At 46.2% G+C, this 25,590-nt stretch overlaps 1 protein-coding gene across 1 annotated transcript; it reads right to left on the reverse strand.

Annotated features, from left to right (window-relative positions):
- LOC139707341 (PRAME family member 20-like) lies at positions 1-25,590 on the reverse strand. Its single transcript, XM_071618550.1, has 4 exons — positions 25,304-25,590; positions 24,347-24,928; positions 23,135-23,535; positions 1-260 (listed from the first exon to the last, which is right to left on the reverse strand). Exons 1-4 carry the CDS (start codon positions 25,588-25,590, stop codon positions 1-3), a joined length of 1,530 nt encoding a protein of 509 aa, XP_071474651.1.

Here is a 25,590-nt window from a genome sequence, read left to right on the forward strand (position 1 = left end):
TCAGTCGTCCTTGTCCTGGTCCTTGTCCTCGTCCTCTGCATCTTTGTTGGGGGCGCATCTCTGGAAGCACTGCACGACGGTGGCCGGGAAGAAGCTGGAGATGATGGCTGCGATGGAGACCGCCACGCCCGAGAAGATGATGATGAACAGCTCCCTGAGCCACAGGCTGAACTTGCACTCGCTGAAGCTGGCCTCCGACAGCTGCTGCAGCGCCACCCTGCGGTTCTCCGGGGGCAGCGAGCACTGGATTTCATCCAGGCCTGTGGAGAGGCGGTGGCCAGAGGGTCAGCCTCTGCCCTGCCCAGCGGGAGTCCCGCCCCACCCCAGACACAAGGGGACAGGAGCTGGACCGAGCGGAACTGGGACTTCTCTAGACCTCAGAGTCACCATCGTGGGGAGAATCAGGACACGGCTCTTCCCTGGGCTCCTGGAGGGTTAGGGGCCCTTTGGGTTTGGAGTTAGGGTGGCATGGGGGACGCTACACTCCACTTAGGGCTGGGGACCTCTCTAGACCCGGTCACAGGCAGCCATGGTGGGGGAGCAGGAGGTGGCAGCAGGTGCAGGGACTAGGAGCAGGGCCCACCCGGTGGCAGGACCCTCCAGGCTGCAGGGCCATCGCCCCACTGGATGCCACGCTCCTCTCCACCGTCCTCAGGGCAGACAGGAAGAGAGGCTTGCCACCGTGTAAAGCCCCACCACCCCGACACAGGAGAGGGGAGGAAGAGGAGGCAGCTGGAGGGGGCCTTCCGGTGGCATCTGGTACTTTTTATTTTTTGTACTGGGGACTGAACCCAAGGTTGTCATCCACCACTGAGTTACAGGTTTCATCAGCTGCCGAGGCTAGCCTTGAACTTGGGATTCTCCTGCCTCAGCCTCCTCAGCAAATCACTGGGACAACAGGCATGTGCCACTATCCCCAGATGGAGTATTTAGTACTTGGAACTTGAGTGAAGCTTCCATGTGCTGAAGAGTCACCAGAAGACTGTGCTTGGATGCAGGCTCCCCAGGGATCCATCCAGAGGTGGGGAGGGGGGGGGCTTCTCTGCATTTTCTTTTCTTTTTTTTTTTTTTTTTTAGTACTGGGCATTGAAACTAGAGGTGCTTAGTCACTGAGGCACATCCGCGGCCCTTTTATTTACATTTTACTGAGAGACAGGGCCTTGCTAAATTATTGAGGCTGGCTTTGAACTCCCGGTCCTCCTGCCTCAGCCTTCTGAGCCGCTGGGATTTCAGGGAAGCACCACTGCGCCAGCCCACTCTGCATTTTCTAATAACTGGGGGATTCTATTGTGGCCGGAGGCAACTTTGAGAAGCTTCACTATCCAAACATCCAAGGAAGGGGCCTGAGCCCACCCCTGATATGACCAGAGGAGGCCTCTTGAACTCTGCTTTCTGTATTGGGTTGACTGTAGGATTTCACTTGAGTGTTTGACTAATTTAAGAAGAAGCCTCAAACCCTCCAGTCTAGAAAAATGTTAAAGACCAAGCCCATGCTGAGTAAGGGCTTGCTAATAATAACCACCACACCAACATCTCCACAAGGATCGCTCCATAGGACTCACCCAAGCTCTGTTCTGAGCACCTGACTTAGATGAACTCATTTAATCCTTACAACAACTCCGTAGAAAGGCCTCGTCGATATCAGCCCCACTTTTCAGATGGGGAATGGGCTCAGACAGGTGAAGTCACTACTCAAAGTGGGACAGCTAGTAAATGGCTGAGCCCCGATTCAAACCCAAGCAACCTGGCTCTGGAGCCACTATGCCTCCAAAAGGAAGAGAAAGGGAGAGAAGCCAGGAAGAGAGGGCAGGGTGGGAACAAAAGACTCTGGCACTTCCTCCCCAGGCTGCCATGAGGAAGCCACCTGGTCATAGGAGACGCAGTTTCCAGGGTAAACAGTTCATAACATTTTAGAGACACCCTCTGATGACTCCCCTGTTTTGGTGAGCTGTTACTCTTGGGGTCCCCCCGTCTGCTATGAGTGAAGTAGGAGGCGGTCAGAGGGGCAGGCAGGTGAAGTCTGTCCCTACCCTCGACTTACATGGGAAGGGCAAAATGAAAAAGGGAAGGAGGGCACTCGTGGTTCTGCAGTGTCCCCACGGTCCTCAGAGACCCAAGGAAGATTGGGGGTTCAAACTTGGAGAGACGCAGCTTGAGAGGGCCTGGGGGTCTCACTGTATAAGGGGGCAGAGAGGACTGTTTTAAAAGGGGTTTAGGAACTCAATATGGGATGCCCTCAAGGTGGGCTGTCGCGACCCCTTGCCCACAAGGAAGACGCAACTCAGGAATCTTCTCTCAGCAGTTTATTCAGGTCCCTTGATATTTCTTATTCTTTCTTCTTCTCTCTCTCCCGGATGCCCTCCCAGCCTTAATAAAGCATCCCAAGCCCCAATGCAAAGCTGCCGCGTGGAGCCTTCTCACAGGGTGGTGAAAAATCATGTGCCAACTCTCTCAGATAAGGAGTTGTTTGTCACATACCACAGCGGAGCCAGCGCCATCTCGTAATGGCGACCATAGTCTGCAGAAATGGCAGAAGCGGCTCACCACAGTTCCCCCTTTTTGTTTTATTAAAACAATACAGGCGAGAGTAGAGGTCCTATCCCACTGTGCAGAAGTGGCTGCATAGTATGGCTCAGTCCTAAGGAGGGCCCTTCCCCAGATCCGAGGCCATATCAGCCGACGCCTTTTTTCGTGGGGCGGGGCGTGGATGCGTCTAACCCGCATGCAATAGGACATGCTCTCCTTAAGGTCCACGTCAAGGATCACTCAAGTGCAGTGCCTTGCCTCGCATCCTGTATCGTGACGATGGTGGACGAAGGGGGATAGCTGAGGCTGAACTGTGGCTGTTATTAATGACAAACAAGTTGACAGCACGCTGAAAGAAAGGCACGGACTGTAAAGCGATAGTAAAGCACTAGTGTGGAAACCCATCTGCGTGCAATGGCAGCAAGACCGGCAGAGTGCAAGGGCTTTCCAACACTAAGAGAATAACAAGGAAAGTCATGTCGATCCCAGTGCAATGTTATAATAACTTGGGGTGCAACGACCATGACAAAGGTTTACTGTTTAAGATGCGCAAGCCAGACTTGAGGTGAGTTGCCATTTTCTAAAGCTGCAAGAGCTTGTATGATCATAGCCTTTTCTTGTGCATGGCGAGTTTTAAGGCGACAGAGAAACCACAAACAAAGTATAACACTGAAGCAACACATTGCACCAAAAATGCCTACTCCCACCCACTCTTTGAAGAAGGAAAAAGCAGAAGATATCCAATCGGTGAATTGACCCAAAGTCACTGGTTCAACATGGGTACTATTCAAAACAGCAATCTGAGTTAGTTGAGACTGGATCATGTCTTCCGCTGCCATGGACCAATTTCCGGCCAAATATTCGCCAATGATGCGGGAGGCATTTCTGGAATCATTAAATCTGACAGAGGTTATGCATAAATGTGCACGTTGATCAACACAACCCAAAAGCACTAAGTCAGCCAATTCTTCTACCTGAGCTTGAAGTAAATCTATCCTTTGGTTGGCAGCTAAAATCCCTGACAAAATATGTTGATTAATTGAATTTTGGGATTCAAGTATGGTGGAAGTTTGTTGAACAACTTGATTAATGGTGGCAGCAGTTTGTACTTGACTGGCCATGGCTACTCCAGCTGTAACTGCTGCAGCAGCAGACACTGCCACAGCTGTCACTATAGCTGCCGTAATTCCAAAATCTCTACGGACTCTAAGTAGTTCAACAATGGGGAATTTATCTGGGTCCGCAGTGACTGGGATTGGGACAAAAGTTGGAATTTTCATAACCACTGCTACAGTCCAAGAACCATTCCAACACTCAGATAAGAGACAGGTAACACTAGAACAATCCAGCATCCCCGACGAGGTATTATTAGCCAAAAGGAGCAAGAACGGGGATTGGACGCAGACCATTGCAGGAGGCAATGTGGCATTATATAGCAAAGAGTTGAGCGAAACAGATGTGAGCCTATTACCTCGTTCACTTTTCCTAACAGTGCCAGAAACATTAGCCAGCCAGCTTTTGGCTCCCAGCAATTGAGCCAATGCAGAAATATCAGCTGAAGCCCCCTTCTCATTGGAAATCAGCCATTGAAACCAGGACCAACCTACTCCTGTAGAGGAGTTGGCACTATGGTTAAAATTATAAACATACCTCTTAAGAGAGGGGGAAAAGGAGAAACACTTAGCAACTTGAAGTTTCTCCCAAGAATGATCCTGACAAGGCGTAAATGTTGGGGGGAAACCAAGATTAGGGGTGCAGTAAGGAGAGGCCTTGAAATGAGTGGCATTGTAAGTACTATTAGAAGAAGGAGGTACTGGGATTAGTACCTTGGAGATCATAGCCAAGGTAGTTATGTTTAAAGCAGAGCTATTTACAGGGGTCCCTGAACCTGATTGCTTCCCCGAAACTACTTGGCTCAGTACAGCATTAATAATACTCCCTGAGACCTGATTGGACCGCAATGGGTCCTCCCAGTTAGTCAAATTTTTGGTCTTAAGGCTAATGCAATTAGCGTTTCCAAGGCTGAAACAAAAAACTCCTGTGAGACTAACCTGAGATCGATTAAAAATGCTTTCCACGTCCCCTCTAGGAGAGGCACAGGGAGCAGACATCTCACATGAGGTAGAGAAAAGAGTGGGGAGGACACTAGAACTACCATGAACCGGCATCGGCATTGGCCAAGCCCGTGCCACTGCCCACCACTGCATTGGTGTCGTCTGTGCCATCGGCACCAGCACCAGAACCAGAGCACGTAGCAGAGTGAAGATCCTCATCACAGGGTTGCTGTGGTATCTCTTGTTGCTGGTCGGTTGATGTCAAGACTCTTCTTGTCAGGCGTTCAGGGACCCACAACGGCTCCATGCGATCCTGGGGAAAAACACATACAGATCCTCGTGCCCATGTCAGCACGGGGTCGGGGCCGTTCCATTGGCCTGTAAGAACATCCTTCCACTTAACATAACCAATCACAGAGGGCTGAGGGGACACATGTCTATCAGCCACAGAGCGACCATGAATATCCAAATTTAAAAAATTAATGGTAAAGAGAGCTAAGGACAGGCGTTCTTTAGGAGTGTGTTCAGCTCCTATTCCCCCTTTTTGTTTTTGTAAAGTTTCCTTTAAGGTGCGATGAGCACGCTCAACAATGCCTTGTCCTTGAGGATTGTAAGGCAGACCATGAGTAAGTTGCACTCCCATGGTAGAACAAAAGGATGTAAATTGTTTGCCAGTATAAGCAGGTCCATTATCAGTCTTAAGGGATGCAGGAGCACCCCATGCTGCCCATGCTTCTAGGCAATGAGTGATAACATTACGTGCCTTCTCTCCCGACAAAGCAGAGGCATGAATAACTCCAGAGCACGTATCAACAGAAACATGTACATACTTGAGGTTACCAAAGTCAGGTATGTGCGTCACATCCATTTGCCAGACAACCAATGGTTTTAATCCCCGTGGGTTCACTCCATAAGTAGGGGGATGAAGAAATGTGACACAATGGGGACATTGTAATACTATCTGACGAGCATCCGCTCTTGAAATGGAAAAACGCCTGCGCAGCGTTAAAGCATTAACATGGAAATTTTGGTGAAATAATTTAGCCCCCTCTAAGGAGGAAGCCAAGCATATCAACTGGCCTCTAGTGGCTGAGTCCGCACAGGCATTACCCTGTGATAACGGACCAGGAAGAGAAGTATGAGCCCGTATGTGCATTGGATAAAAAGGAGCAGTGCGGCTACAGATAAGTTGTTGAAGCTGATTAAAGTAAGCAGATACATTATGGGCATTACTAATAGCTCCCACGGCCTCCAGGACTTTGAGTGCTTGTACCACAGAAATGGAGTCCGAGATAAGATTAAAAGGAAAAGAACACTGTTTAAAAACCTCAATAACAATTTGCAGTTCAACCCATTGTGGATTACCAGGAGCAAATTGATGCTGAACAGGGGGAGAATCATTAATTACATAAGCTCCCATTCCAGACTTGGAACCATCAGTGAAAATATTAACAGCCCCCGGAATTGGATTGGGTGAAGTTACCTTAGGGAAAATGATGGGATGTTCTTTAACAAAATGGAGTAATGGATGGGAAGGGTAATGATTATCAATATCCCCTTGAAACGAGCAACATAGAATAGCCCAGTTGTCTAGAGTAGCACACAAAACATTAAGTTGAGCCTTAGTATAGGGTATAATAAGAGAAGAAGGTGATTGTCCGAAAAATTGAATGCTTTGGTGAATCCCTTTAAGTGCTAATGCTGCAACAGCATCAGGATAGTATTCTAAAGATTTTCCTGGGGATATATGTGGGTGGATCCATAGTAAAGGCCCATCTTGCCACAGTACTCCAGTAGGCTGCCGCATAGTGGCAAGCACACATAACTGGAAAGATTTATCACTTTGGAGCCTGCATAGAGTAGCATGTTGTATAGCTTCTTCTACTGTTATAAGGGCCGCTCTAGCCTCTTTGGTGAGGCTACGAGGAGAAGCAAGATCTGGATCACCCTTAAGGGTAGCATACAAAGGCTGGAGCACACCATTAGGAATATGTAAATATCCCCTTATCCAATTAATATCTCCCAGCAGTTTTTGAAAATCATTTAGAGTTTGGAGATCTTGAGTTCTTATGGTGATTTTTTGTGGTTTTAGTTTATCATACCCAATTATTGCTCCCAAATACTCAATAGAATTCCCCGTTTGAACCTTTTCAGGTGCAATATGTAGCCCATATTGAGCTAACAGCTTTACTAAGTCTTTATAGGCCTCATTAACTATCTGCTCTAATTTAGCGGCCAATAACACATCATCCATATAGTGAATAATCTTGATGGAGGAATACTTATGTCTGAGAGGTGCAAGTGCCTTCCCCACATACATCTGGCACATCGTGGGACTATTAGCCATTCCCTGCGGCAACACTACCCACTCAAACCTAAGATCTGGCTCCTCGTGGTTACACGAGGGAAGGGTGAAAGCAAAACGTTGTGAGTCTTTAGGATGCAAAGGAATAGAAAAGAAACAGTCTTTAATGTCAATAGCAATAATATGCCAGCCCTGAGGAATAGAGGAGAGCAGAGGTAGCCCTCTTTGAATGGGCCCCATAAGTTGCATTTGAGCATTAACTGCTCGTAAATCATGTAGTAGGCGCCACTTTCCTGATTTTTTCCTAATAACAAATATGGGAGTATTCCATGGAGAAGTAGAAGGTTGGATGTGACCCAAGTTTAGTTGTTCTTTGATTAAATTATGGGCCGCTGCCAATTTAACCGAGGGAAGAGGCCACTGAGGCACCCAAACAGGCTCCTCGGTGAGCCATGTTATGGGTATTTGAGCCCCAGTGGCCCCTAGGAAAAACCCAAACCAAATCTGTTAAGCTTTTGATGACCTTGCACAGGATGCCTACACCCCTGTAGGTGTTTTCCTAGTCCTAGACCTGGCCTATACCCCATATTTTGCATAATCTGTTGAGACACCGGAGAATAGTCATTACTAAGAGTGAACCCCATGTCTTTCATCAGATCACGACCCCATAAAGAGATAGGTAAATCAAGTACATAAGGCTGAAAGGTGCCATTGTGTCCTTCTGGGTCCTTCCAAGATAGATGTCTACAGCTGATTTGAGGGGCTTGGGCATATCCCAAACCTCTTAGTGATTGATCTGAGAGCTGCACCGGCCACCCCTTTGACCAGTCCTTTTGTGCTATTATACTACGATCTGCTCCAGTATCTAGCAACCCCAAAATTGATTTGCCTTCTATGGTTAAGTTTAAAGTAGGACGGTCATTCATATCTAAGGACAAATAAACAGAATTCCCTCCAGTGACTCCAATCTCATCACTTGTCCTTGAAAAGGAATCAGCAGGAAAGCGGGTATGCAGACTGGGTAGAATTAGTAATTGGGCAATCCGGTCTCCTGGGGAAATGGACACAATACCCCTTGGAGCTTCCACCATAACCTTTACTGATCCTACAGTATCAGGACTAATGACTCCAGGAAAGACATGAAGACCTTGTAATATAGAGGATGCACGTCCAATTAGCAAACCTACAGTGCCAGGTGGTAAAGGCCCTTTGAATTCAGTTTCCACCAATTGGACTCCCATCTTAGGTGTTAGTACGAGTCTGGAGGTGGAACAGAGGTCCAATCCCGCGGCACCTGTAGTGGCTCTCCGCGTCTCATGGGATGGCGTAGAGATGGCCATGTCTCGGGTTTGGGTGTGACATTCTCCATTGCCCCATATATTTGTGGGCCCTGGGGTCGGGGGCCCCTTCGGCCGTTTTTTGGCCCAGCTGAAACAGGCTGTCCATAGATGTCCCTCACTGATCTACACTCTTTTGCCCAATGCTTTCCCTTTTTACATTTTGGACACAGCCCCGGTTGACGAAGGCCATTGGAAGGGCCACCGTGAGGGGGTCCAGTAAAATTATCTTTTTTAGGACATTCACGTCTGAAATGACCAGGTTGACCACAATGGAAGCATGTTCTGGCACCAGGACTGCCCCCTTTTGCCATCCGAAGGACAGCAGCTGCAAGACCTGCATTAGTTAAAGGTCCTCCAATCTCTCTACACACTTTCATCCATGCTTCTATGCCCTTATTTTTATAAGGAGTGATTGCTGCTTTACATTCCTTGGTGCACTGCTCAAAGACCAATTGCTTGATAAGGGGCATGGCTCTATCAGGATCCCCAAAAATCTTTCCAGCGGCATCCACCATCCTTGCTACAAAATCTGAAAAGGGTTCTGTAGGGCCTTGTAGAATCTTGGTCAAATTACCAGACACCTCTCCTCTATTTGGAAGCGACTTCCATGCCCGAATGCAAATGTTGTTAATTTGATCATATGCCTCAAGAGGAAATCCTGTCTGTTGATTTGCAAATCTACCCTGCCCTAAGAGCATATCCTTGTCCCAATGGGGATGTCCCGCCGCATGGTTTTGGGCGGCCTGCTCTATTGCGCCCTCTAGCACGAATGCTCTCCAGTCCAGATATTTACCCGGGGAAACGCAAGCCCGAACAAGGCTAGCCCAATCAGAAGGAGTCATACAGTATCTAGATAGATTCTCCACCTGAGTCAGTGTGAAGGCGGCATCCACCCCATAAGTGCGCACAGACTCCGCCAGGGTCTTTACAATTTTAAAATCTAAGGGTTCATGGACTCTTCCCCTGTTGTCATCCTGAAAAACTGGATAAGCAAGACCCATCTCAGCGTGAACAGCCCTCCATGTTTGGGCATGGAAAGCTCTCCCCGTAGTGCCCCCACCATACGGCGGTGGATCCGGGGGATCGTTCTTCCTGAGCCCTTGTTTCTTTTTGTTCCCTTCTCCTATAGCTAAACTCCCTAGCTGACAAGACAGCCTCCCGAGCTCTTCCTCCTCATCCTCCTCCTCCTCTGACCCACTTTCGCATGGGGGTGTACGCAGCGTACTGAGATCTGGGTACAACCGTCTCCTCCCCCGTGTCATGCTCCGCACACTCCCCTCTTCCCGAGTCACTTCGCTTTCTGCCATCTCCGACTTTTCCTCATGTAATCGCTCTAAAACCTCCTGTCCTTTAGCAAGTGCTTCCTGGCATCTGCCATCCGTAAGGCAACCACGGACCATTTTCCAAAGGGGTATCACCCCACCCTCTAACATGCCCTGCTCAGATGCAAAATCAAGATCTTTGCCTAATTTATCCCAACTAGGCACAGTAAGGCTGCCCGAAAATGCAAACCACGGTGCAGCGATATCTACCTTCTGTAAAAATCTCTGTAATGTACTATGCTTCACTTCCAGTCCCTTGGAACGTAACAGGCCATCTAGGGCCAGAAGAAGCGGACTTGAAGATGCGGCACCCATGACACAACGACAAAAAAAATACAGACAGCAGAAACACACTGACGCAGGGGAAAAAACACAGAAAACAAAAGCGAAAGTAGAAGCAAAAGTACACGGCGCAGCTGCAATAAAATGCAAGGCTTCCTCTTTCATTACAGAGGAACTGCCCCGCTTTGATCGCGGATCCCACTTACCTAGGGACTAACCCCGCTTTGATCGCGGATCCCCCTTACCTGGGGACTAACCCCGCTTTGATCGCGGATCCCACTTACCTGGGGACTAACCGGTGCACCACCCCTGACTGCTGAGAGTTCTGACTCCCGGGTTTCAGCACCACTTGTCGCGACCCCTTGCCCGCAAGGAAGACGCAACTCAGGAATCTTCTCTCAGCAGTTTATTCAGGTCCCTTGATATTTCTTATTCTTTCTTCTTCTCTCTCTCCCGGATGCCCTCCCAGCCTTAATAAAGCATCCCAAGCCCCAATGCAAAGCTGCCGCGTGGAGCCTTCTCACAGGGTGGTGAAAAATCATGTGCCAACTCTCTCAGATAAGGAGTTGTTTGTCACATACCACAGCGGAGCCAGCGCCATCTCGTAATGGCGACCATAGTCTGCAGAAACGGCAGAAGTGGCTCACCACAGTGGGCCACCAAACAAGTGGTAAGAATGACCCGATAGAGTCCAGTCCATTTTGCAGAGAACTGAGAGGAGGCGGCGGGCTTTTGGGAGTGGGAAAAGTACCAGGTCACCAGGAGACAGAGTGGGAGAAAGAGAAGAGGCAGATTTGGCTTTGCCAGAACAACATCCCTGTGTTGCCAAAGAAGGATCCTAGTGTATGCAAGAAGGGGCCAGAAAAGATGAGGAGCAAGGGGTAGTGGAGAATCGGAGGGTGGTGAGCTGAGCAGGGAGGTGGGCTGTCCATATAGAAGCTCAAAGGGGAGGTGTCGAGTGGCTTCTTTGGGAGGGCCTGTGACAGAGGAAGAGCCAAGGAAGGAGTTTAGTTCAGTCGAAATGTAATTCAAGGGACAGTAGATAAGGAGGGAGGCTCTCTTTGCCAAAGTGAAGGCTCTGATGGGTGCAAAGGGTTCAGCCTGCTGATATTGGGAGTGGAGGCTAGAGAGACTATTGTGTACCCTGCCCCGTGAATTCCCTCCTGAAGGAAGGAGGAGACATCTGTGAACCAAGACTCAGAGTGAACTTGCCAAGGGGAAGGGTTGGGAAGGTCAAGAATCTTGGTGCTGGGCCAAGATCTAAGTTAACTTTTGTGTCTCAAGAAGAGACTTGTCACTGCCATCTCTAGGGGGTAGACTTGTGAGGAGGAGGGGAGGAGAAGGGTACAATCACTTCCCCAAGGAAGCCGATGTGTGGATAAAGAAGAAGAGCCCTACGTGAATGTAAGAAGGTGAGTGGTCATTGTCCAGGACCCTCAGGCCATGGTCCAAAGCAGCTGAAATCCCCATAGGGGTGAGAAAAGCTGTTGGGGTCAAGTCTGCTCTGCAAAGAGAGGGACAGGATCAGCAAAGAGGGAGACCAGGTGTTGTGATTGGGCAGAAAATGGAGGAGGTTTTGAGACAGATGTGAATGGGCTCGTGGTGTGAGGTGATAGAAGGACTGGAAACATCCATCTCAGAAGCGGGTCATTGGAAGGCACTGGCCACACAGTAGGGGATGGTCGTAAGGTAAGGGTGAGGGTCAGGGGAACAGCAAGTGAGTCTGCATGGAAGCAACTATGAGGGGAGAAGGAGAGCATAGCCCCCAACTTTGTGAGGATATCACTACCCATAAGAGGAATAGGACACTTTGGATTGACCAAAGAGGACTAAGTAAAAATTAGAGAGCCACAAGCACAAACAAGGCTAGGTGTCTGTAAGGGTTGGTAGCCGGCCCCCAGAACACCTTGAGGACTGAATATGTAGCCCTGGTGTCTAGGAGGAAGGAGAGGTCCTACCTGACATATGCAGTGTTACCCTGAGTTTCCATGGAGTGATGGTAGTGGTTGGGTGATGGGGACCTGGATCTTTTCAGTCCTCTGCAGCCAGTCCTAAGAGTTGGAAAGGGGAACCCAAAGGGCCAGGTGGCTGGGGGGCCCCCATGTGCTCGGGGAATGTGAACAGCCCAGTGTCCCTCTTGATGGCATTTAGGACAAAAATCCAGAAATTATGAGGCTTGGGACATGTACGAGCCCAGTGACCCATCTGACCACATTTAAAACAGGGTCTGAGTGGTCCTGAGGGACCGTCCCATGGGCCAGTGACACCAGGGACACTGGGCTCGTACATGTCCCAAGCCTCATAATTTCTGGCTTGGGACATAATTTCTTGAGTGAGTATCTGCTATCTCTGCTTCCAGGCCTTCTCATCTCTCTCATTATACACCTTAAAGGTCACTTCCAGAATCTCAGCTTTGGGATTTAGAAGCCCCCTCTCAAAGCATCTGTCACAAGGAGACAAAATTGCAATGTATGCAGTCCAGGGGAGAAATAAAGAATGTCCACGTGCTTCTGCCCCTTTCAGTGCTTTATTCACTCAAATTACTCAATGCAATTTTTTTTTAATATTTATTTTTTAGGTGTAGATGAACACAACACCATGTCTTTATTTTATGTGGTGCTGAGGATTGAACCCATGTCCCGCCCATGCTAGGTGAGAGCTCTACTGCTGAGCCACAATCCCAGCCCTCTATAGGTTCTTAATCAAGAAAATGACAATCCTTAATGCTAGGCACTGCAATGGACATAATCAATTCACAGAAAACAATTCTAGATTAATTTTAAGCACTGCAAACACACTTAATCATGACAGGCTAATAAGAGACCTTCCCTCTGCATGATTATTCTTCTCAAGCCTGCTTGCTGAGCCAATCCCCACAAACACCCTTTACTTAGGGGAACCAAAGAATGCTTCTCCCTCCCTGTTCTCACGGGTGGTTTTGGGAGTCTCTGCTGTGTCTCTAACAACTCTCTTCCAATTTATTCTTTTATTTTTAGTATTTATAAGGTTCTTGCTTAGCACCTGGATGACCATCTTAAATGACAGCTGCCATTTTAAGGAAAACATTTCACTTTCCCACCCAAGGGAGTTACTGAGAAAGGCTCATCACTCCCTCATACCAACCAAACCCTTAACCACCTTCATTAGGGCGCACTGAGCTCTGATTCCTGAGCTTCCCCCATAAAAGTCCCAGAACTCAAGTCTGTTCTACCTCTCTCTCCTATAGAGAGATGGCCTTCACTTGTCAAGTCTGAAAAATAAACTCATGTGTATCTCTGCCTGGTCTCTGTCTTTCATTTGTTGCTTATCTATCTTTCATTCCTTGCTTTCCCTTCACCATCAACCCAAGTTTTCAGTTTTGTTTTTTTTTTTTTTTGAAAAGAATCTTTAAGGACATCAATTTTACATGCCAGTGCATACCAATTAAATGTAGAAAGTATAAATACAAATTAAAGAATGCATATCTGTTAGAGTCTGTAGACAAGTCAGGATGGCACCTGGCATTTTGCCAGAGAAATGTTAGAGTCTGTAAACAAGTCTGGATGGTGCCTGGCAAAATGCCAGAGGGAGTGGTTTGTGAAATAACGCCAGTGAGCCATTAAGTGTGGAGATTCCTGATTGGTTGACTGCTGTATCTAGTTTATGTTAATTAGATAAGCTGTGTGGAATGTATAAATACCGCTCCTGTCCTACAATAAACGACTCCCACTCCTGCTGTATCAATGTACACAAGTTGTTCATCACCCCCCCGGTTATTTTGCCCAGCCAGCGGGACTGCGACACATATCATTATGTTCATATGGGCTCTGGATCTCCTCTCAGATAGACAATTTTCTTCAAATTAAAACTCCCCCCCCCCTGGAGTCACATCCATATTGGGTTTACTTATTCACTTATTGTTCACATACTTTTGTGGTTCTGGGGATGGAACTCAGGTCATTCCCCATGCTAGGCAAGTGCTCTACCACTGAGCTATGTCCCCAGGCCCTCGGTTATCTTTTATGAAGTTCACTCATTTCTGTAGGAAAGCATGGGTTCTGGGTCCCTAGATTGTACAGGTGAAATTGGCCAATGTTCCAGAAGGGGATCTAGACTCTTTGATGCAGATGCACAAAGGAATGTGCACCTTTCAGTAGCACTGCAGGGAGTGGAACCCAGTCCCCTTCTGACCTGGCCAATTCTGACCTTACACACCCAGTCCTGTTTGTCATGACATCCTACATTTGTGGGCTGTCTCACAGCACAGATGAACCTAGAGTCAAAAGATGAGGAGCTCAAAGAGCAGTCTGGGTGCTTTATTCCCAGGGCTGTGTGGGGACACATGCAGCTCACAGTACTTATACAATTCAAGGAGTCTGGACACACCAGAATATCTTTAAGTCCCTTTTGGGTCATGAAAACCCTTAAAACAACCAGTAATGACACATCTCATATTGCAGATTTCCTTGCCTTTATTTGATCCTAGAATCCAGCAGCAGAGCAGAATGAATGCAGTTCAGAAGTTCCCCCTCACCACACACGCAAGTTAGACACAGAGTGAGAGGAAAGGAAGTGTCATAAAGAGGGGTGAGGCACACAGATCCCTGTGTGGGGGATAGACGGGCTTGCTGTGTAGGACCTGGACTCTGCTGTTGAGGGCCACAGCCGAGTTGGGATGACTGACGCATGGCATTTTTGCCAGAAGTAGTGGTTGAGAGGTGATGCTAGTGAGCCATTAAGATGATGACTTTTGAGTTCTGGCAGAGTTCCCTTTGAGTTCCGCTTTAGCTCTAGCGGGGATTCCCGGAGAGTTCCCATTGGTTGGGGAAGTGCCGGAGGAGGGTATTTCCAGTTGCTGGTTCCTGGAGGAGCTGGGTTGCGTTCAGGGGAGTTCCCGGGAGTGTGTGTGGAGTGTGCTGGTGGATTTCAGAAATAAAGTTTCTTCCTGCTTCAGTGGCTCGTGATTTGTGCCCAGCCAGACTGCAGAATTTGCCGGCCCGTGTGGGGAACGCCTGAAGCTCGGAGTTAAGTGAAATTGTTCGCCCCTGAGGGAAAGCGAGAGAATGGGTGACCATTTGAAAAAATAATGTGTTCTTCTTTTAAGTTGTTTTTTTTTTTTTTGTTTCAAGCTGCCTATCCCTAGAAGTTTCTCAGGCAAACTGGGAAAAATGGTTGGCTGAAGGTTTGAAGTTGTTCACCCCTGAGGAAGAGATAAAAATAGACCACATGTGAAGAAAATAGGAAAATTGTACAACGATTTTTTGTTCGGTTTTGGTTTAATTCTGTTTCGGTTTGTTTTGTATTATCATGTTGGGTTGCATTATCTGTATAGTAGATTAGAAAATAGTAAAAAACAAACTGAAAGAGTGTTACATAAATTGTTAGAGGTCCAGACTATGGTAGAAAACTTGTTAGATCAAGCAAAAGAGAAGGCCTCGTGAGCTAGTCAGATAGAGGAAGAAAATTTAAAGGAAGAGAGCTTAGAGGATAAACAGCTATCAGGGGGAAGCTACAACAGGAGGCTGCTACTAACTGTGTTCTATCACCAGAGGGTGTAATTCAACCAACATCTCCACCTATGGAGAGAGCTGAGTGGCCCTCAACCCCCGAAGTTGATAGATGGGATCCCGAGACAGGACCTCAAAGATTAGCATGCCCTGTACTTGAGCGGGCAGGAGGGCAGCAAATACACCGTGGTTTAGATTACAAAATGGTGAAGCAGTTAAAGGAGGCTGTAACAACTTACGGTCCCCAAGCACCCTTCACTGTAAGCATGGTCGAATCTATTACCAACTTGGACATGATGCCAGCAGACTGGGCTAGCATGTGTAAATCTGTGCTAAATGGAGGACAATATTTGTTATGGAAGGTTGCCAATGAGGAATTTTGCATGGAGACGGCTAGGCAAAATGCAGCAGCCGGTTACCCTCAAAGAAATCTAGATATGTTGTTAGGAAAAGGACCTTATGAGGGTCAACAGCAACAAATTGAATATGATCCTGCTATATATGCACAAATTGCTGCAGACGCAGTTAGGGCATGGAAGTCTTTACAAGGACATGGAGATTTACAAGGTCAGCTATCTAAGGTAATACAGAGAGCTAATGAACCTTACGCTGACTTCGTAGATAGGCTAATTCAAACGGCTGCCAAAATTTTTGGGGATACAGAACAAGCAATGCCATTAATAAAACAACTGGCTTATGACCAAGCAAATCGTTGCTGCAGAGAGGTTATTAGACCATGGAGACATGAAGATTTAAACACATATATTAAATTATGTAGAGATATTAATGAACAACGACAAGTCTTGGCAGCTGCAGTACAACAGGCTTTAGATGCCAGGGCAAAAACATGCTACAATTGTGAGCAAACAGGATATTTTAAAAGGAATTGCCCCATAGGAGGAGGGTTTAACAAAACTAGGTATCAAAGGGGTAAAATACTGGGTATTTGCTCACGATGCCATAGAGGGAGACATTGGGCTAATGAATGCCATTCTCAAACCACCAGAGAGGGTACTCCGTTATCAAAAAATGGACAAGGACCAGGTGTTTACCCACGATATCGTGGAGAAAGGCATCCCGCTCCATTGCCAAAAAACTGACGGGGGGGGGGCAATGCTCCGGGGCCCACAACCACAATATACGGGGCACTGGAGGAACCCAGAAACACCATAGAGGAACCCAGCAACACCATCAGGGTAGTGCCCAGGACACATTATCCATCAGATCCCTCATCAGAAGAACCAGAGGGAATGCAGGGTTGGACATCTGAGCCTCTGCCAGAGCAGTACTAACTCCAGAGATGGGAGTTCAAATCATTCTCACAGGAGTAAAAGGACCTCTTCCCTAAGGAACAGTAGGCTAATTGTTAGGATGCAGTTCTTCTACTCTAAAAGGACTTATGTTAAGTCCTGGGGTAATTGATCACAATTATGAAGGTGAAATAAAAATTATAGTTAGTTCTCCAAAGGGTATATCAGTAATTTCACCAGGAGATAGAATAGCACAATTATTAATAATACCCAGCCTACATGATAAATTTTCCAGTAGTACTATAGGAAGAGGTACCAGGGGATTAGGCTCCAAAGGTGTAGATTGGGCTATGCTGTCTTTAAATTTAGATTCTCACCCAATGCTAAAACTAAATATTCAAGGACATGAATTTAATGGACTACTGGATACAGGTGCAGACCTTAGCATCATATTGCATAAAGAATGGCCGAAACATTGGCCATTACAACAGGCTACTCAAACGCTTTGAGGCCTAGGAGTGGTGCTAATCCCCATAGAAGTGCTATGGTATTAGATTGGAAGGATCCTGAAGGATGTGAAGGAACTATACAGCCATATGTATTGGATCATCTTCCTATAAATTTATTAGGACGAGATGTCCTAGATCAATAAGGTTTGACATTAACAAATAAAATCAATCCAAATGTGCCCACTATTAGGGCTAGACAAGGTTTTAGGAAAGAAAAAAAGATTAGGAGAACAAGAACGAGGTATAGCAGCACCAATTCAAATAGATCAAGGAATAGATAGACATGGATTGGGTTTTCAGAAGGGGTCACTGAGACAATAAAAATTACTTGGAAATCAGAAAGACCAGTATGGGTTCCTCAGTGGTGCCTGACTAAAGAAAAGATACAAGCAGCCCATGACCTGGTCAAACAACATTTAGCGGAGGGACATATACAACCTTCCGTATCTCTCTATAATATTCCCATTTTTGTCATTAAAAAGAAATCTGGTAAATGGAGATTATTGCAAGATTTAAGAGCTATTAATAATGAGATTCTTATTACAGGACCTGCTCAATCGGGGATTCTTCAATTGTCTGCTTTGCCAAAAACCTGGTACATTTTAGCTATAGATATTAAAGTTTTTTTTTTTTCAATTCCAATTCATCCTGAGGATAGTCCACGATTTGCATTTACTATCCCTGCACTGAATCATGAAGGTCCGGATCAGAGATACGAATGGAAAGTACTCCCTCAAGGGATGGCTAACAGCCCAACTATGTGTCCAATTTATGTTAACAAAGCAATCCAACCACTTAGAAATCAAAATCCTGAACTACAAATATTTCACTCTGTGGATGATGTATTATTAGCACATAAAGATAATAACACATTGGTAGAATGTAATGCCACACTTACAAATTTATTAAAAAATTATAATCTAGAGATAGCCATAGATAAAATACAATTAAATTTTCCAATTAATTATTTAGTAGTTTTATTATCCTCAACCATGTTCTGTCCACCAAAAATTCAAATACGAGTAGATCAACTCAAATCACTTAACGACTTTCAAAAGTTATTGGGAGACATAAATTGGATAAGGCCTTATCTAGGCATACCAACAGGAGAGATGGGACCTTTATTTGATATTCTAAAAGGTCCATCAGATCCAAATTCACCACGAATGTTAACACCTGAAGCAAGAAAGGCTTTAAAAAGCATTGAAACATATATGGAAAATGCATTTGCATAGAATTGATATAAGTTTGCCTTTATTATTTATTGTACTACCAACAAAAAATATTCCTACAGGAGTATTTTGGCAAGAAGGTCCAATTTATCTTATTCTTCTAACACTATTCTACTAGGTATCCTGAGGCTGTAGGACAATTAATACTCAAAGGAATAAAAGCAGCAAAGGGAGTGTTTGGAATTTCTCCCAATAAAATTATTACTCTATATACTATGGATTAAATTGATGAGTTAGCTAATGAGTTAAATACTTGGGCAATAATCATGTGCAAGTCTAATGTTTCATTTGATAACCACTTACCATATAATCCTTTATTGTATTTTTGGTCTTTGCATCCTGTAGTTTTTCCAAAAATGACAAGAAAAACACCTATCATGAATGCTCCAAATATATTCACTGATGGGTCAAATAATGGTACAGCAGCTGTAGTTACCCCTGATCAAACTTTGACATTTTTAGCACCGAAACAATCAGCTCAAAAGGTAGAGCTTAATGCAGTATTACAAGCTTTTGTGATGTTTGAAGATTCTGTATTTAATTTATTTTCTGATAGTCAGTATATAGTTAATGCTATAGTATCCGTTGAAGATGCAGGTAGGATTTCCCCTTCCTCTACTGTTTTCTCTTTGTTTTCCACTATACAGAGTCTAATCTGGGACAGAAAAGATTCATTCTTTATAGGACATATCAGAGCACATACAGGATTGCCTGGAGCCCTTAGTTTGGGCAATGATTAAGCAGATAAAACTACACAAGACATACATATTTTTTCTACGCTAGAAGAAGCTACAAATTTTCATAAAAGGTTCCATGTCAATGCTAATACTTTACAAAAGTGTTTTAAAATAACTAAGGAACAAGCTAGACAAATAATAAAACAATGTCAATATTGTGTGACCATTTTACCACAAGTTAACCTTGGAGTCAATCCTAGAGGATTGATACCTAACCATATTTGGCAGATGGACATCACACACTTGCCAGAATTTGGAAAATTAAAACATTTGCATGTTACAGTTGATACTTCTTCTGGATTTTTGATGGGCTCCCTTCATTCCAGAGAAAAAACTAAAGATATTATAGCTCATTGCTTACAAAATTTTGCCACTGTGGGCATTCCAATACAGTTAAAAACAGATAATGGTCCCGGTTATACTTCTACCTCTTTTAAACAATTTTGCTCATCATTTGGAATTACACAAATAACAGGAATTCCGTAGAATCTTCAGGGATAAGGCATAGTTGAAAGCGCTCATCAAACCATTAAAATGTACTTATTAAAGCAAAAAGTGGGAATTAGAAAGGGGTATATACCCCCCAAAGATAAACTTAAAATAACCCTTTTTACTCTAAACTTTTTAAATTTGGATTCATCAGGGCTTAGTGCTGTGGAAAGGCATATGTATCCAAAAAATGTACATAAGCCCAAGGTACTTTGGAAGGATATTCTAACAGTACAATGGAAAGGTCCTGACAAAGTGATTGTCTGGAGTTGGGGTTCTGTTTGTGTGTTTCCACAGGGAGGAACAGCAGCCAATTTGGATTCCAGAGAGACTATCCAAAACGATTTCTACAGACCAAAAAGAAGATGATTTGACTCAAATCCATAACAGCTGATATCCAGAGCTCCAGCTTAGCTATTCTTACATCTGCGACAGTGATTCTCCCACACCTGAAGGCTAATGAATAATGAACAACATTAAGGCCTATTTCAAATGTAAAACACCTTGAGGCTTGCTTGTGGGAATACCTTCAGAACCATATGCAAGTTACAGGAAAAAGGATGGGATATCCAAATAAGAGTCAAACCCAGGTGGTAAACAGGATGCTTTTTTCAATATCTATTTTATTGCCTTTTCCCACATCATGAAGTTTTATTTTATTTTTGGAAATTATACGGACCAGGTTAATGTTTTCCTGATCAGTTCTGTTTTTTGACTGTGGAGTTTTTAAACATTGCAATGGAGATTTCACCTGTGAAAAGCTACAAGGCCTTTTCTATTATGTTATGTGTTGTTTGTATTGTGTTATGGGCACACTTCGGTTTTGTGTTGTATGTTTGTATGTGCGTATGTCATATATCATATATGAGGAGCGCTCATGAAAAACTGGATCCAAATATTTTTTTATTCACATGATTTATATGGATTAATTTAAATTGGGTAAACAGCTGTTGAGGATTGTTTTAATATGTGAACAAAAAAGGAGGTTAACAGATCTGTTTGTTTACTTTCACCTTTCCTTTTCATTATATTTAATAATTCTGTTCAGGATAATGTAAATTATTCAGAAAATTGTTTTCTTAGTACCTGTTGGAATGTTACATATTTTTTTTTATCCATCATTGCCAGAATTCCTATCTTTATCCCAGTGCCGGTGAAGACAAAGATAAAAAACCAAACTACAGCTTCTTCGATAGCTATCACAGTAAACTGTATAAACTGATGCATCAATGAATAATAACTCAACAAGTAATGCTCAATCAAGGAGTCGATTTACTTTAGGAGGAAATGGACATATTGATAGATTCCTCCTTGAACTGCTTGCAGAACTTGCCTGGACTATGTATCACTTGTATGCATTGTGAACTATCTGTTGATGCAGCGAATTGTGGTAGTGCTGGCGTATCTTTGCAGACAGTGTCATCGGTGGTACAATTTTTCCAAAAAGAGCCGTCATTTGGCTTGGTGTCATGGCATTTTGTATCCTCCTCCCTTCTGCTAGTGATGGTCTAAAATTTGGGGGCCAACAGAGGTGAGGCAAAGAACCTCACCCCCCACTGGTGCAAAGGCCAAATTTGGGGGCCAACAGAGGTGATGCAAAGAACCTCACCCTCCTACTGGTCCAAGTCCTATCCACAAGTATGGCTGTATGCTGGACCGGTAATCATTGACGGGTATGATCCAATTGCAGTGGTACCAACCTAAGACAGGAGGCTGACGCCTTGGGGTCAGCTCATCTGATGATGGGTAAGGACCATATGTAGTATTGGAGAGACTAACAGGAACGGTCCCTAAGCCACATTGCTTGTTGTTTAATTAAACAGAAGTGGGGAGATGTTGAGGGCCACAGCCGAGTTGGGGTGATGCATGGCATTTTTGCCAGAAGTAGTGGTTGAGAGGTGACTCTAGCAAGCATTAAGATGATGACTTTTGAGTTCTGGCGGAGTTCCTGTTGAGTTCCGCTTGAGCTCTCGTGGGGATTCCCGAAGAGTTCCCATTGGTTGGGGAAGTGAAAAAGGAGGGCATTTCCAGTTGCTGGTTCCTGGAGGAGCCGCGAGGCATTTGGGGGAGATCCTGGGAGTATGTGTGGAGTGTGCTGGTGGAGTTCAGAAATAAAGTTTGTCCTGCTTCAGTGGCTCATGATTTGTGCCCAGCCAGACTGCGGCACTCTGCTACATGTTCCAAGAGTGAGCTGCAGTCTGCTTACACATCCAACTGGGTTCTAGTTCACTGTGTTTAGAGAAGCCTTCAGGCCCAAATTAGAACACATACACAAGCAGCTTTAGGATAACTCAAAAGAAGATTGGGTGGACCTCCTTCTTCTCCTTGGATGGGAAGCTAAGACTAACGTCACTGCATAATCCCACAAGCCTGAGTCCTCAGCAGGAGTCGCCATTTAGGGGACCTTGATCTAGGACCAGGCAGCACAGGCAGGGCAAACCTTTTGCCCACAGCCACCTCATGTTTACCCATCCTCTGATCATCCGCTAATTGATAACCTTGTGTCCCTGGGTAGGGAGAGATGGGAAGTGTTAGGGGAAGATCTGTCAGTTATGTGCAGTTTTCTCCCCCACCAGAAGGTGGTAATTTATTAAGTTTAGTTTAGAAACATTTGCAACTGTTATCTACATATATAATTCTTTTATTTTGATGAAAGCTAATTTGGATGGTTTCACTGGCAATGACTACATTATTTCAGGAAAAGACTTGGTAGCAGGATGACAGGCAAGGTTTTGTGAGGCCCAAAAACCCTATTTTATTCTCATTGCTTCCAAAGACCAAGACACCAAGTTTCTAGGTCTATGTGGAGACCCACAAGGATGGGCGAACCTTGAGGGTCTGGGTGGCACTGAGGTCACCTAAGAAGGGCGTTTTGAAATTTTACTGTCCACTTAGAATGCTCCAGGCCTCCTGTGTTAACCTACAAGGATTATGCCACAGTGTAGCCACAGATAATGACCTGATTTCAGTTGGATGCTTTGAGTTTCTGGGAATGAACCTCATTGATCACCAAGTACTTGGTGGTATTTCTCCATCAGCCCCTGGAGAATTCCAGTGTCAAAATCAGAAAACTAGGTAAAACCATCATGGAAGATGTCAGAGGACTAATCTTGAGATTCCGTTCATTTCAGACTATTTATTTATGGACTATCCATGAAAGAAAATAGTTTCTTCATGTGTGCATGAAGCCTAAATCCCAATCTAAAAATCCAGGCCCCTTGTGATGACTCTATACAGACACATATGGCTCTATACAGAAGGTCCAATCTTCAGGGGCTTCCTTCCAATGTAGCCCTAGGATCTGATTCATTTCCCCATGCACACTTCAGGCAATGTCTGAAATGCTGGGCTCTGAATTTCCTTCATGATCCCTCTAAATCCTGGTTATACATCCAGTTGCATAGAGGGCAACTTTTTATATACACCCAACTAGGCAGCTGTTGGACAGAAACAATGATTGAGGCCCTGGTTGTAGAGGAAAATATGGCCACATTGAGGACAAGGCAAAGTATAGAAAATAAGGACCTGTGGCTGCCTAAAGTCCTTCAATAGTGCTGTGAGCTCAGCACAGAGTTGGGAACATCTCCCTGGGTGGATGGCACCCTGGGCATCATAGCTTTCCAGAGGGGCAGGGTATAGCTCTACGCTCAACTGGCTCATCCTGGCAGTGTGACAGAGCAGGTCCCTGAGGACCGACATGGAGATGCCATTCCGGAATAAGCACAGGGTCCTGAGATGGGAACAGCGGCTCAGGGCAGGCAGGATGGCTTGGATCTGGGATTCCGTGATCTCACAGGCTTCCAAGTCCAACCTGTTCAGGGTGGCTGCAACAGTCTCCAGCAGAATTTTGAGGGGCTCTGGACTGAAATTGGTCAGTTTGATGTATCTCAGATCCAGGTGTCTGAGCTGGCTGGTGTTTGGGCAGCGGGAGAGATAATTCCAGTCGGAATCTGAGAGCGGGCACTTGGTTATCGAGAGGGACTCCAGGGGGGTCTTCAGGTGCCTAAGGATGAACCAGGCAGTTAGTTCTGAGGGAGAAGACAAATTGACCCAAACCCAAGGTCACTGTGACCATCTGAACATGGTTGACATTTTGTAGAATCTGCTCATTCAGGTCACTCCATTTCAACCTGAAACTTTTACCACTACTTGTGTGACCAGGTGGGTCCTCCATCTCTATGAATGTCACCCTCAATGACAAGCAGAAAGCCACAAATCTAGCCCCAGGAAGTCGGGAAGAGTCATGTGCCAAAGACAAATCCAGGAAAGATGTGTCGAAACACCCTGGGGTTAGCCCCTGCAGGGCTCACTCCCTGTCCCCTCAGCAAGGTCTCACTCCCTGCTCTTCACTCACAACCCCTGAGTCATCACCGGGAGCTCAGACCTGCCTTCCCCAGGAGGGCATTAGAAGTGGGCTCCTCTGCTCCCAGATGGAGGACAACAGGGCTTCCTTGTTGAACAGGTAGAGGTGTGGGGGCTTCCCTCCTTCAAAGTCCTCACCTCTACCCTGCTTTGTACCCCTGTCGCTGGACAGGGCTCCCAGGGAAGGAACCTCACACCCACCTCACTAGCTCCTGTCCTCATCAGCTGGCTCCCCAGCATGATGTCACTTCCCAGACCATGAACCCTGGTTTAGCCCTTTGCTCTAACACAGGTTGGGAGATGGAGCTTCAGGATACAACAGGAACAGATGATGGGTTATTTACCTTCCAGTGCCTTATTCACCATTAGAGTGTCAGTGGCTGGCACACATTAGGTGCAATTTCAGATTGCCTGTTACTGCTCTGCAGAGGAAAATCACCACCCTTACTCACCCTAGCACCTGTTCGAGGTGGCCCTCGAGGAGGAGGACAGCATCCATACAGAACTTCCTCAGGCAGTCCATCCTGCGGAACTGCGAGGTGAGCTGGGAGAGCAGCCAATCCTGCTCCTCTGGGGAGGTGTGGGCAGGCATGCAGACCTCGGAGACAAGCAGCTTCCTCAGGTTCCTCATCTGGCCCAAGAAAGGAGCATAAGCAGCCAAGGTGGAGGGCACCCAGGAGCAGTGCACTTCCACCTTCTGGACAGAGTCCAGCTGCAACAGTCTCAGGACCTTCCTGGTGTGGACGGTGGGTTTCCCAAATATCTTCAGCCTATTGCAACACAAGTGCAGTCTGTCCCTTCTCTGTGTGACCAATAGGAACAAAAGAGTCAGGAATTCATCAAGGGGCCCCTCTGTGAGGCACAAGTCTATGAATATCTTCAAGGGCAGCTTAGCTGCCATTGTTGGGCCAAGTTTCAATGTTTGATTCTTCTTAATGTCCTCTGGTGAGCAGGCATCGACCACGGCTCCAGACCACGTCCTCCAGAAGTTCCGTGGAACCATCCGCAAATCCAGCACCTGCAGTTTCCACCTCCTGCGGGGACCACAGCAGAGTCTCAGACCTGAGGCCCCTTCTTTCCCCTCTCAGCTGCTGCTCCCTGCTCCACCTCTTCCTTCTGTCTCACTTTTCTCCACCCACTTCCCTCCAATCCAGCCTGGCCCCCACCTGTACCAGCTGAGGGAGGGGCAGGTACAGCCTCATTCAGGGGTCAGCACAGCTGCCACAAGCACCTCCAAATCTGGAAGCCTTTCCCAGATGGGGATCAGCATGGCCAAGGCCTCTCCACCCCTCCTTGCTGGCAGCACAGGAAGCCTGTGGAGCACACTTCAGCACCCACTCTCCCTGCCTATACCCATCCCTTACCTGCACCCTGGGTGCTCCCTCCAAGGCCACCTGGGTCCCCCTCACCTGGGGCGATCCTGCTGGGCAAGCAGCATGTCCAGCCCATCCAGTGCCACTCGAAGGATATCTAGCTGTGGCTGCCTCATCAGGGCCCCCAGGGGTAGGCAGGTGAAGGGCCAGGCCTGCACCATTTTCTTCAGGACCTCAGTGTGTCCCCTGCTGAAGGCCTCCACAAAGAGTGGTGGGAAGAGCTCTATGGGCAGGTCCTCCAGATCCAGGATGGCCCTGGACTTGTCGCTCAGCAGGCTGCGCCCTGACAGCTCCAGCAGCGTGGGTGGGGACTGGATGCTCAT

Source organism: Marmota flaviventris, chromosome 10 (genome assembly GCF_047511675.1).
Source record: "Marmota flaviventris isolate mMarFla1 chromosome 10, mMarFla1.hap1, whole genome shotgun sequence".
NCBI classification, from domain to species: Eukaryota; Metazoa; Chordata; class Mammalia; order Rodentia; family Sciuridae; genus Marmota; species Marmota flaviventris.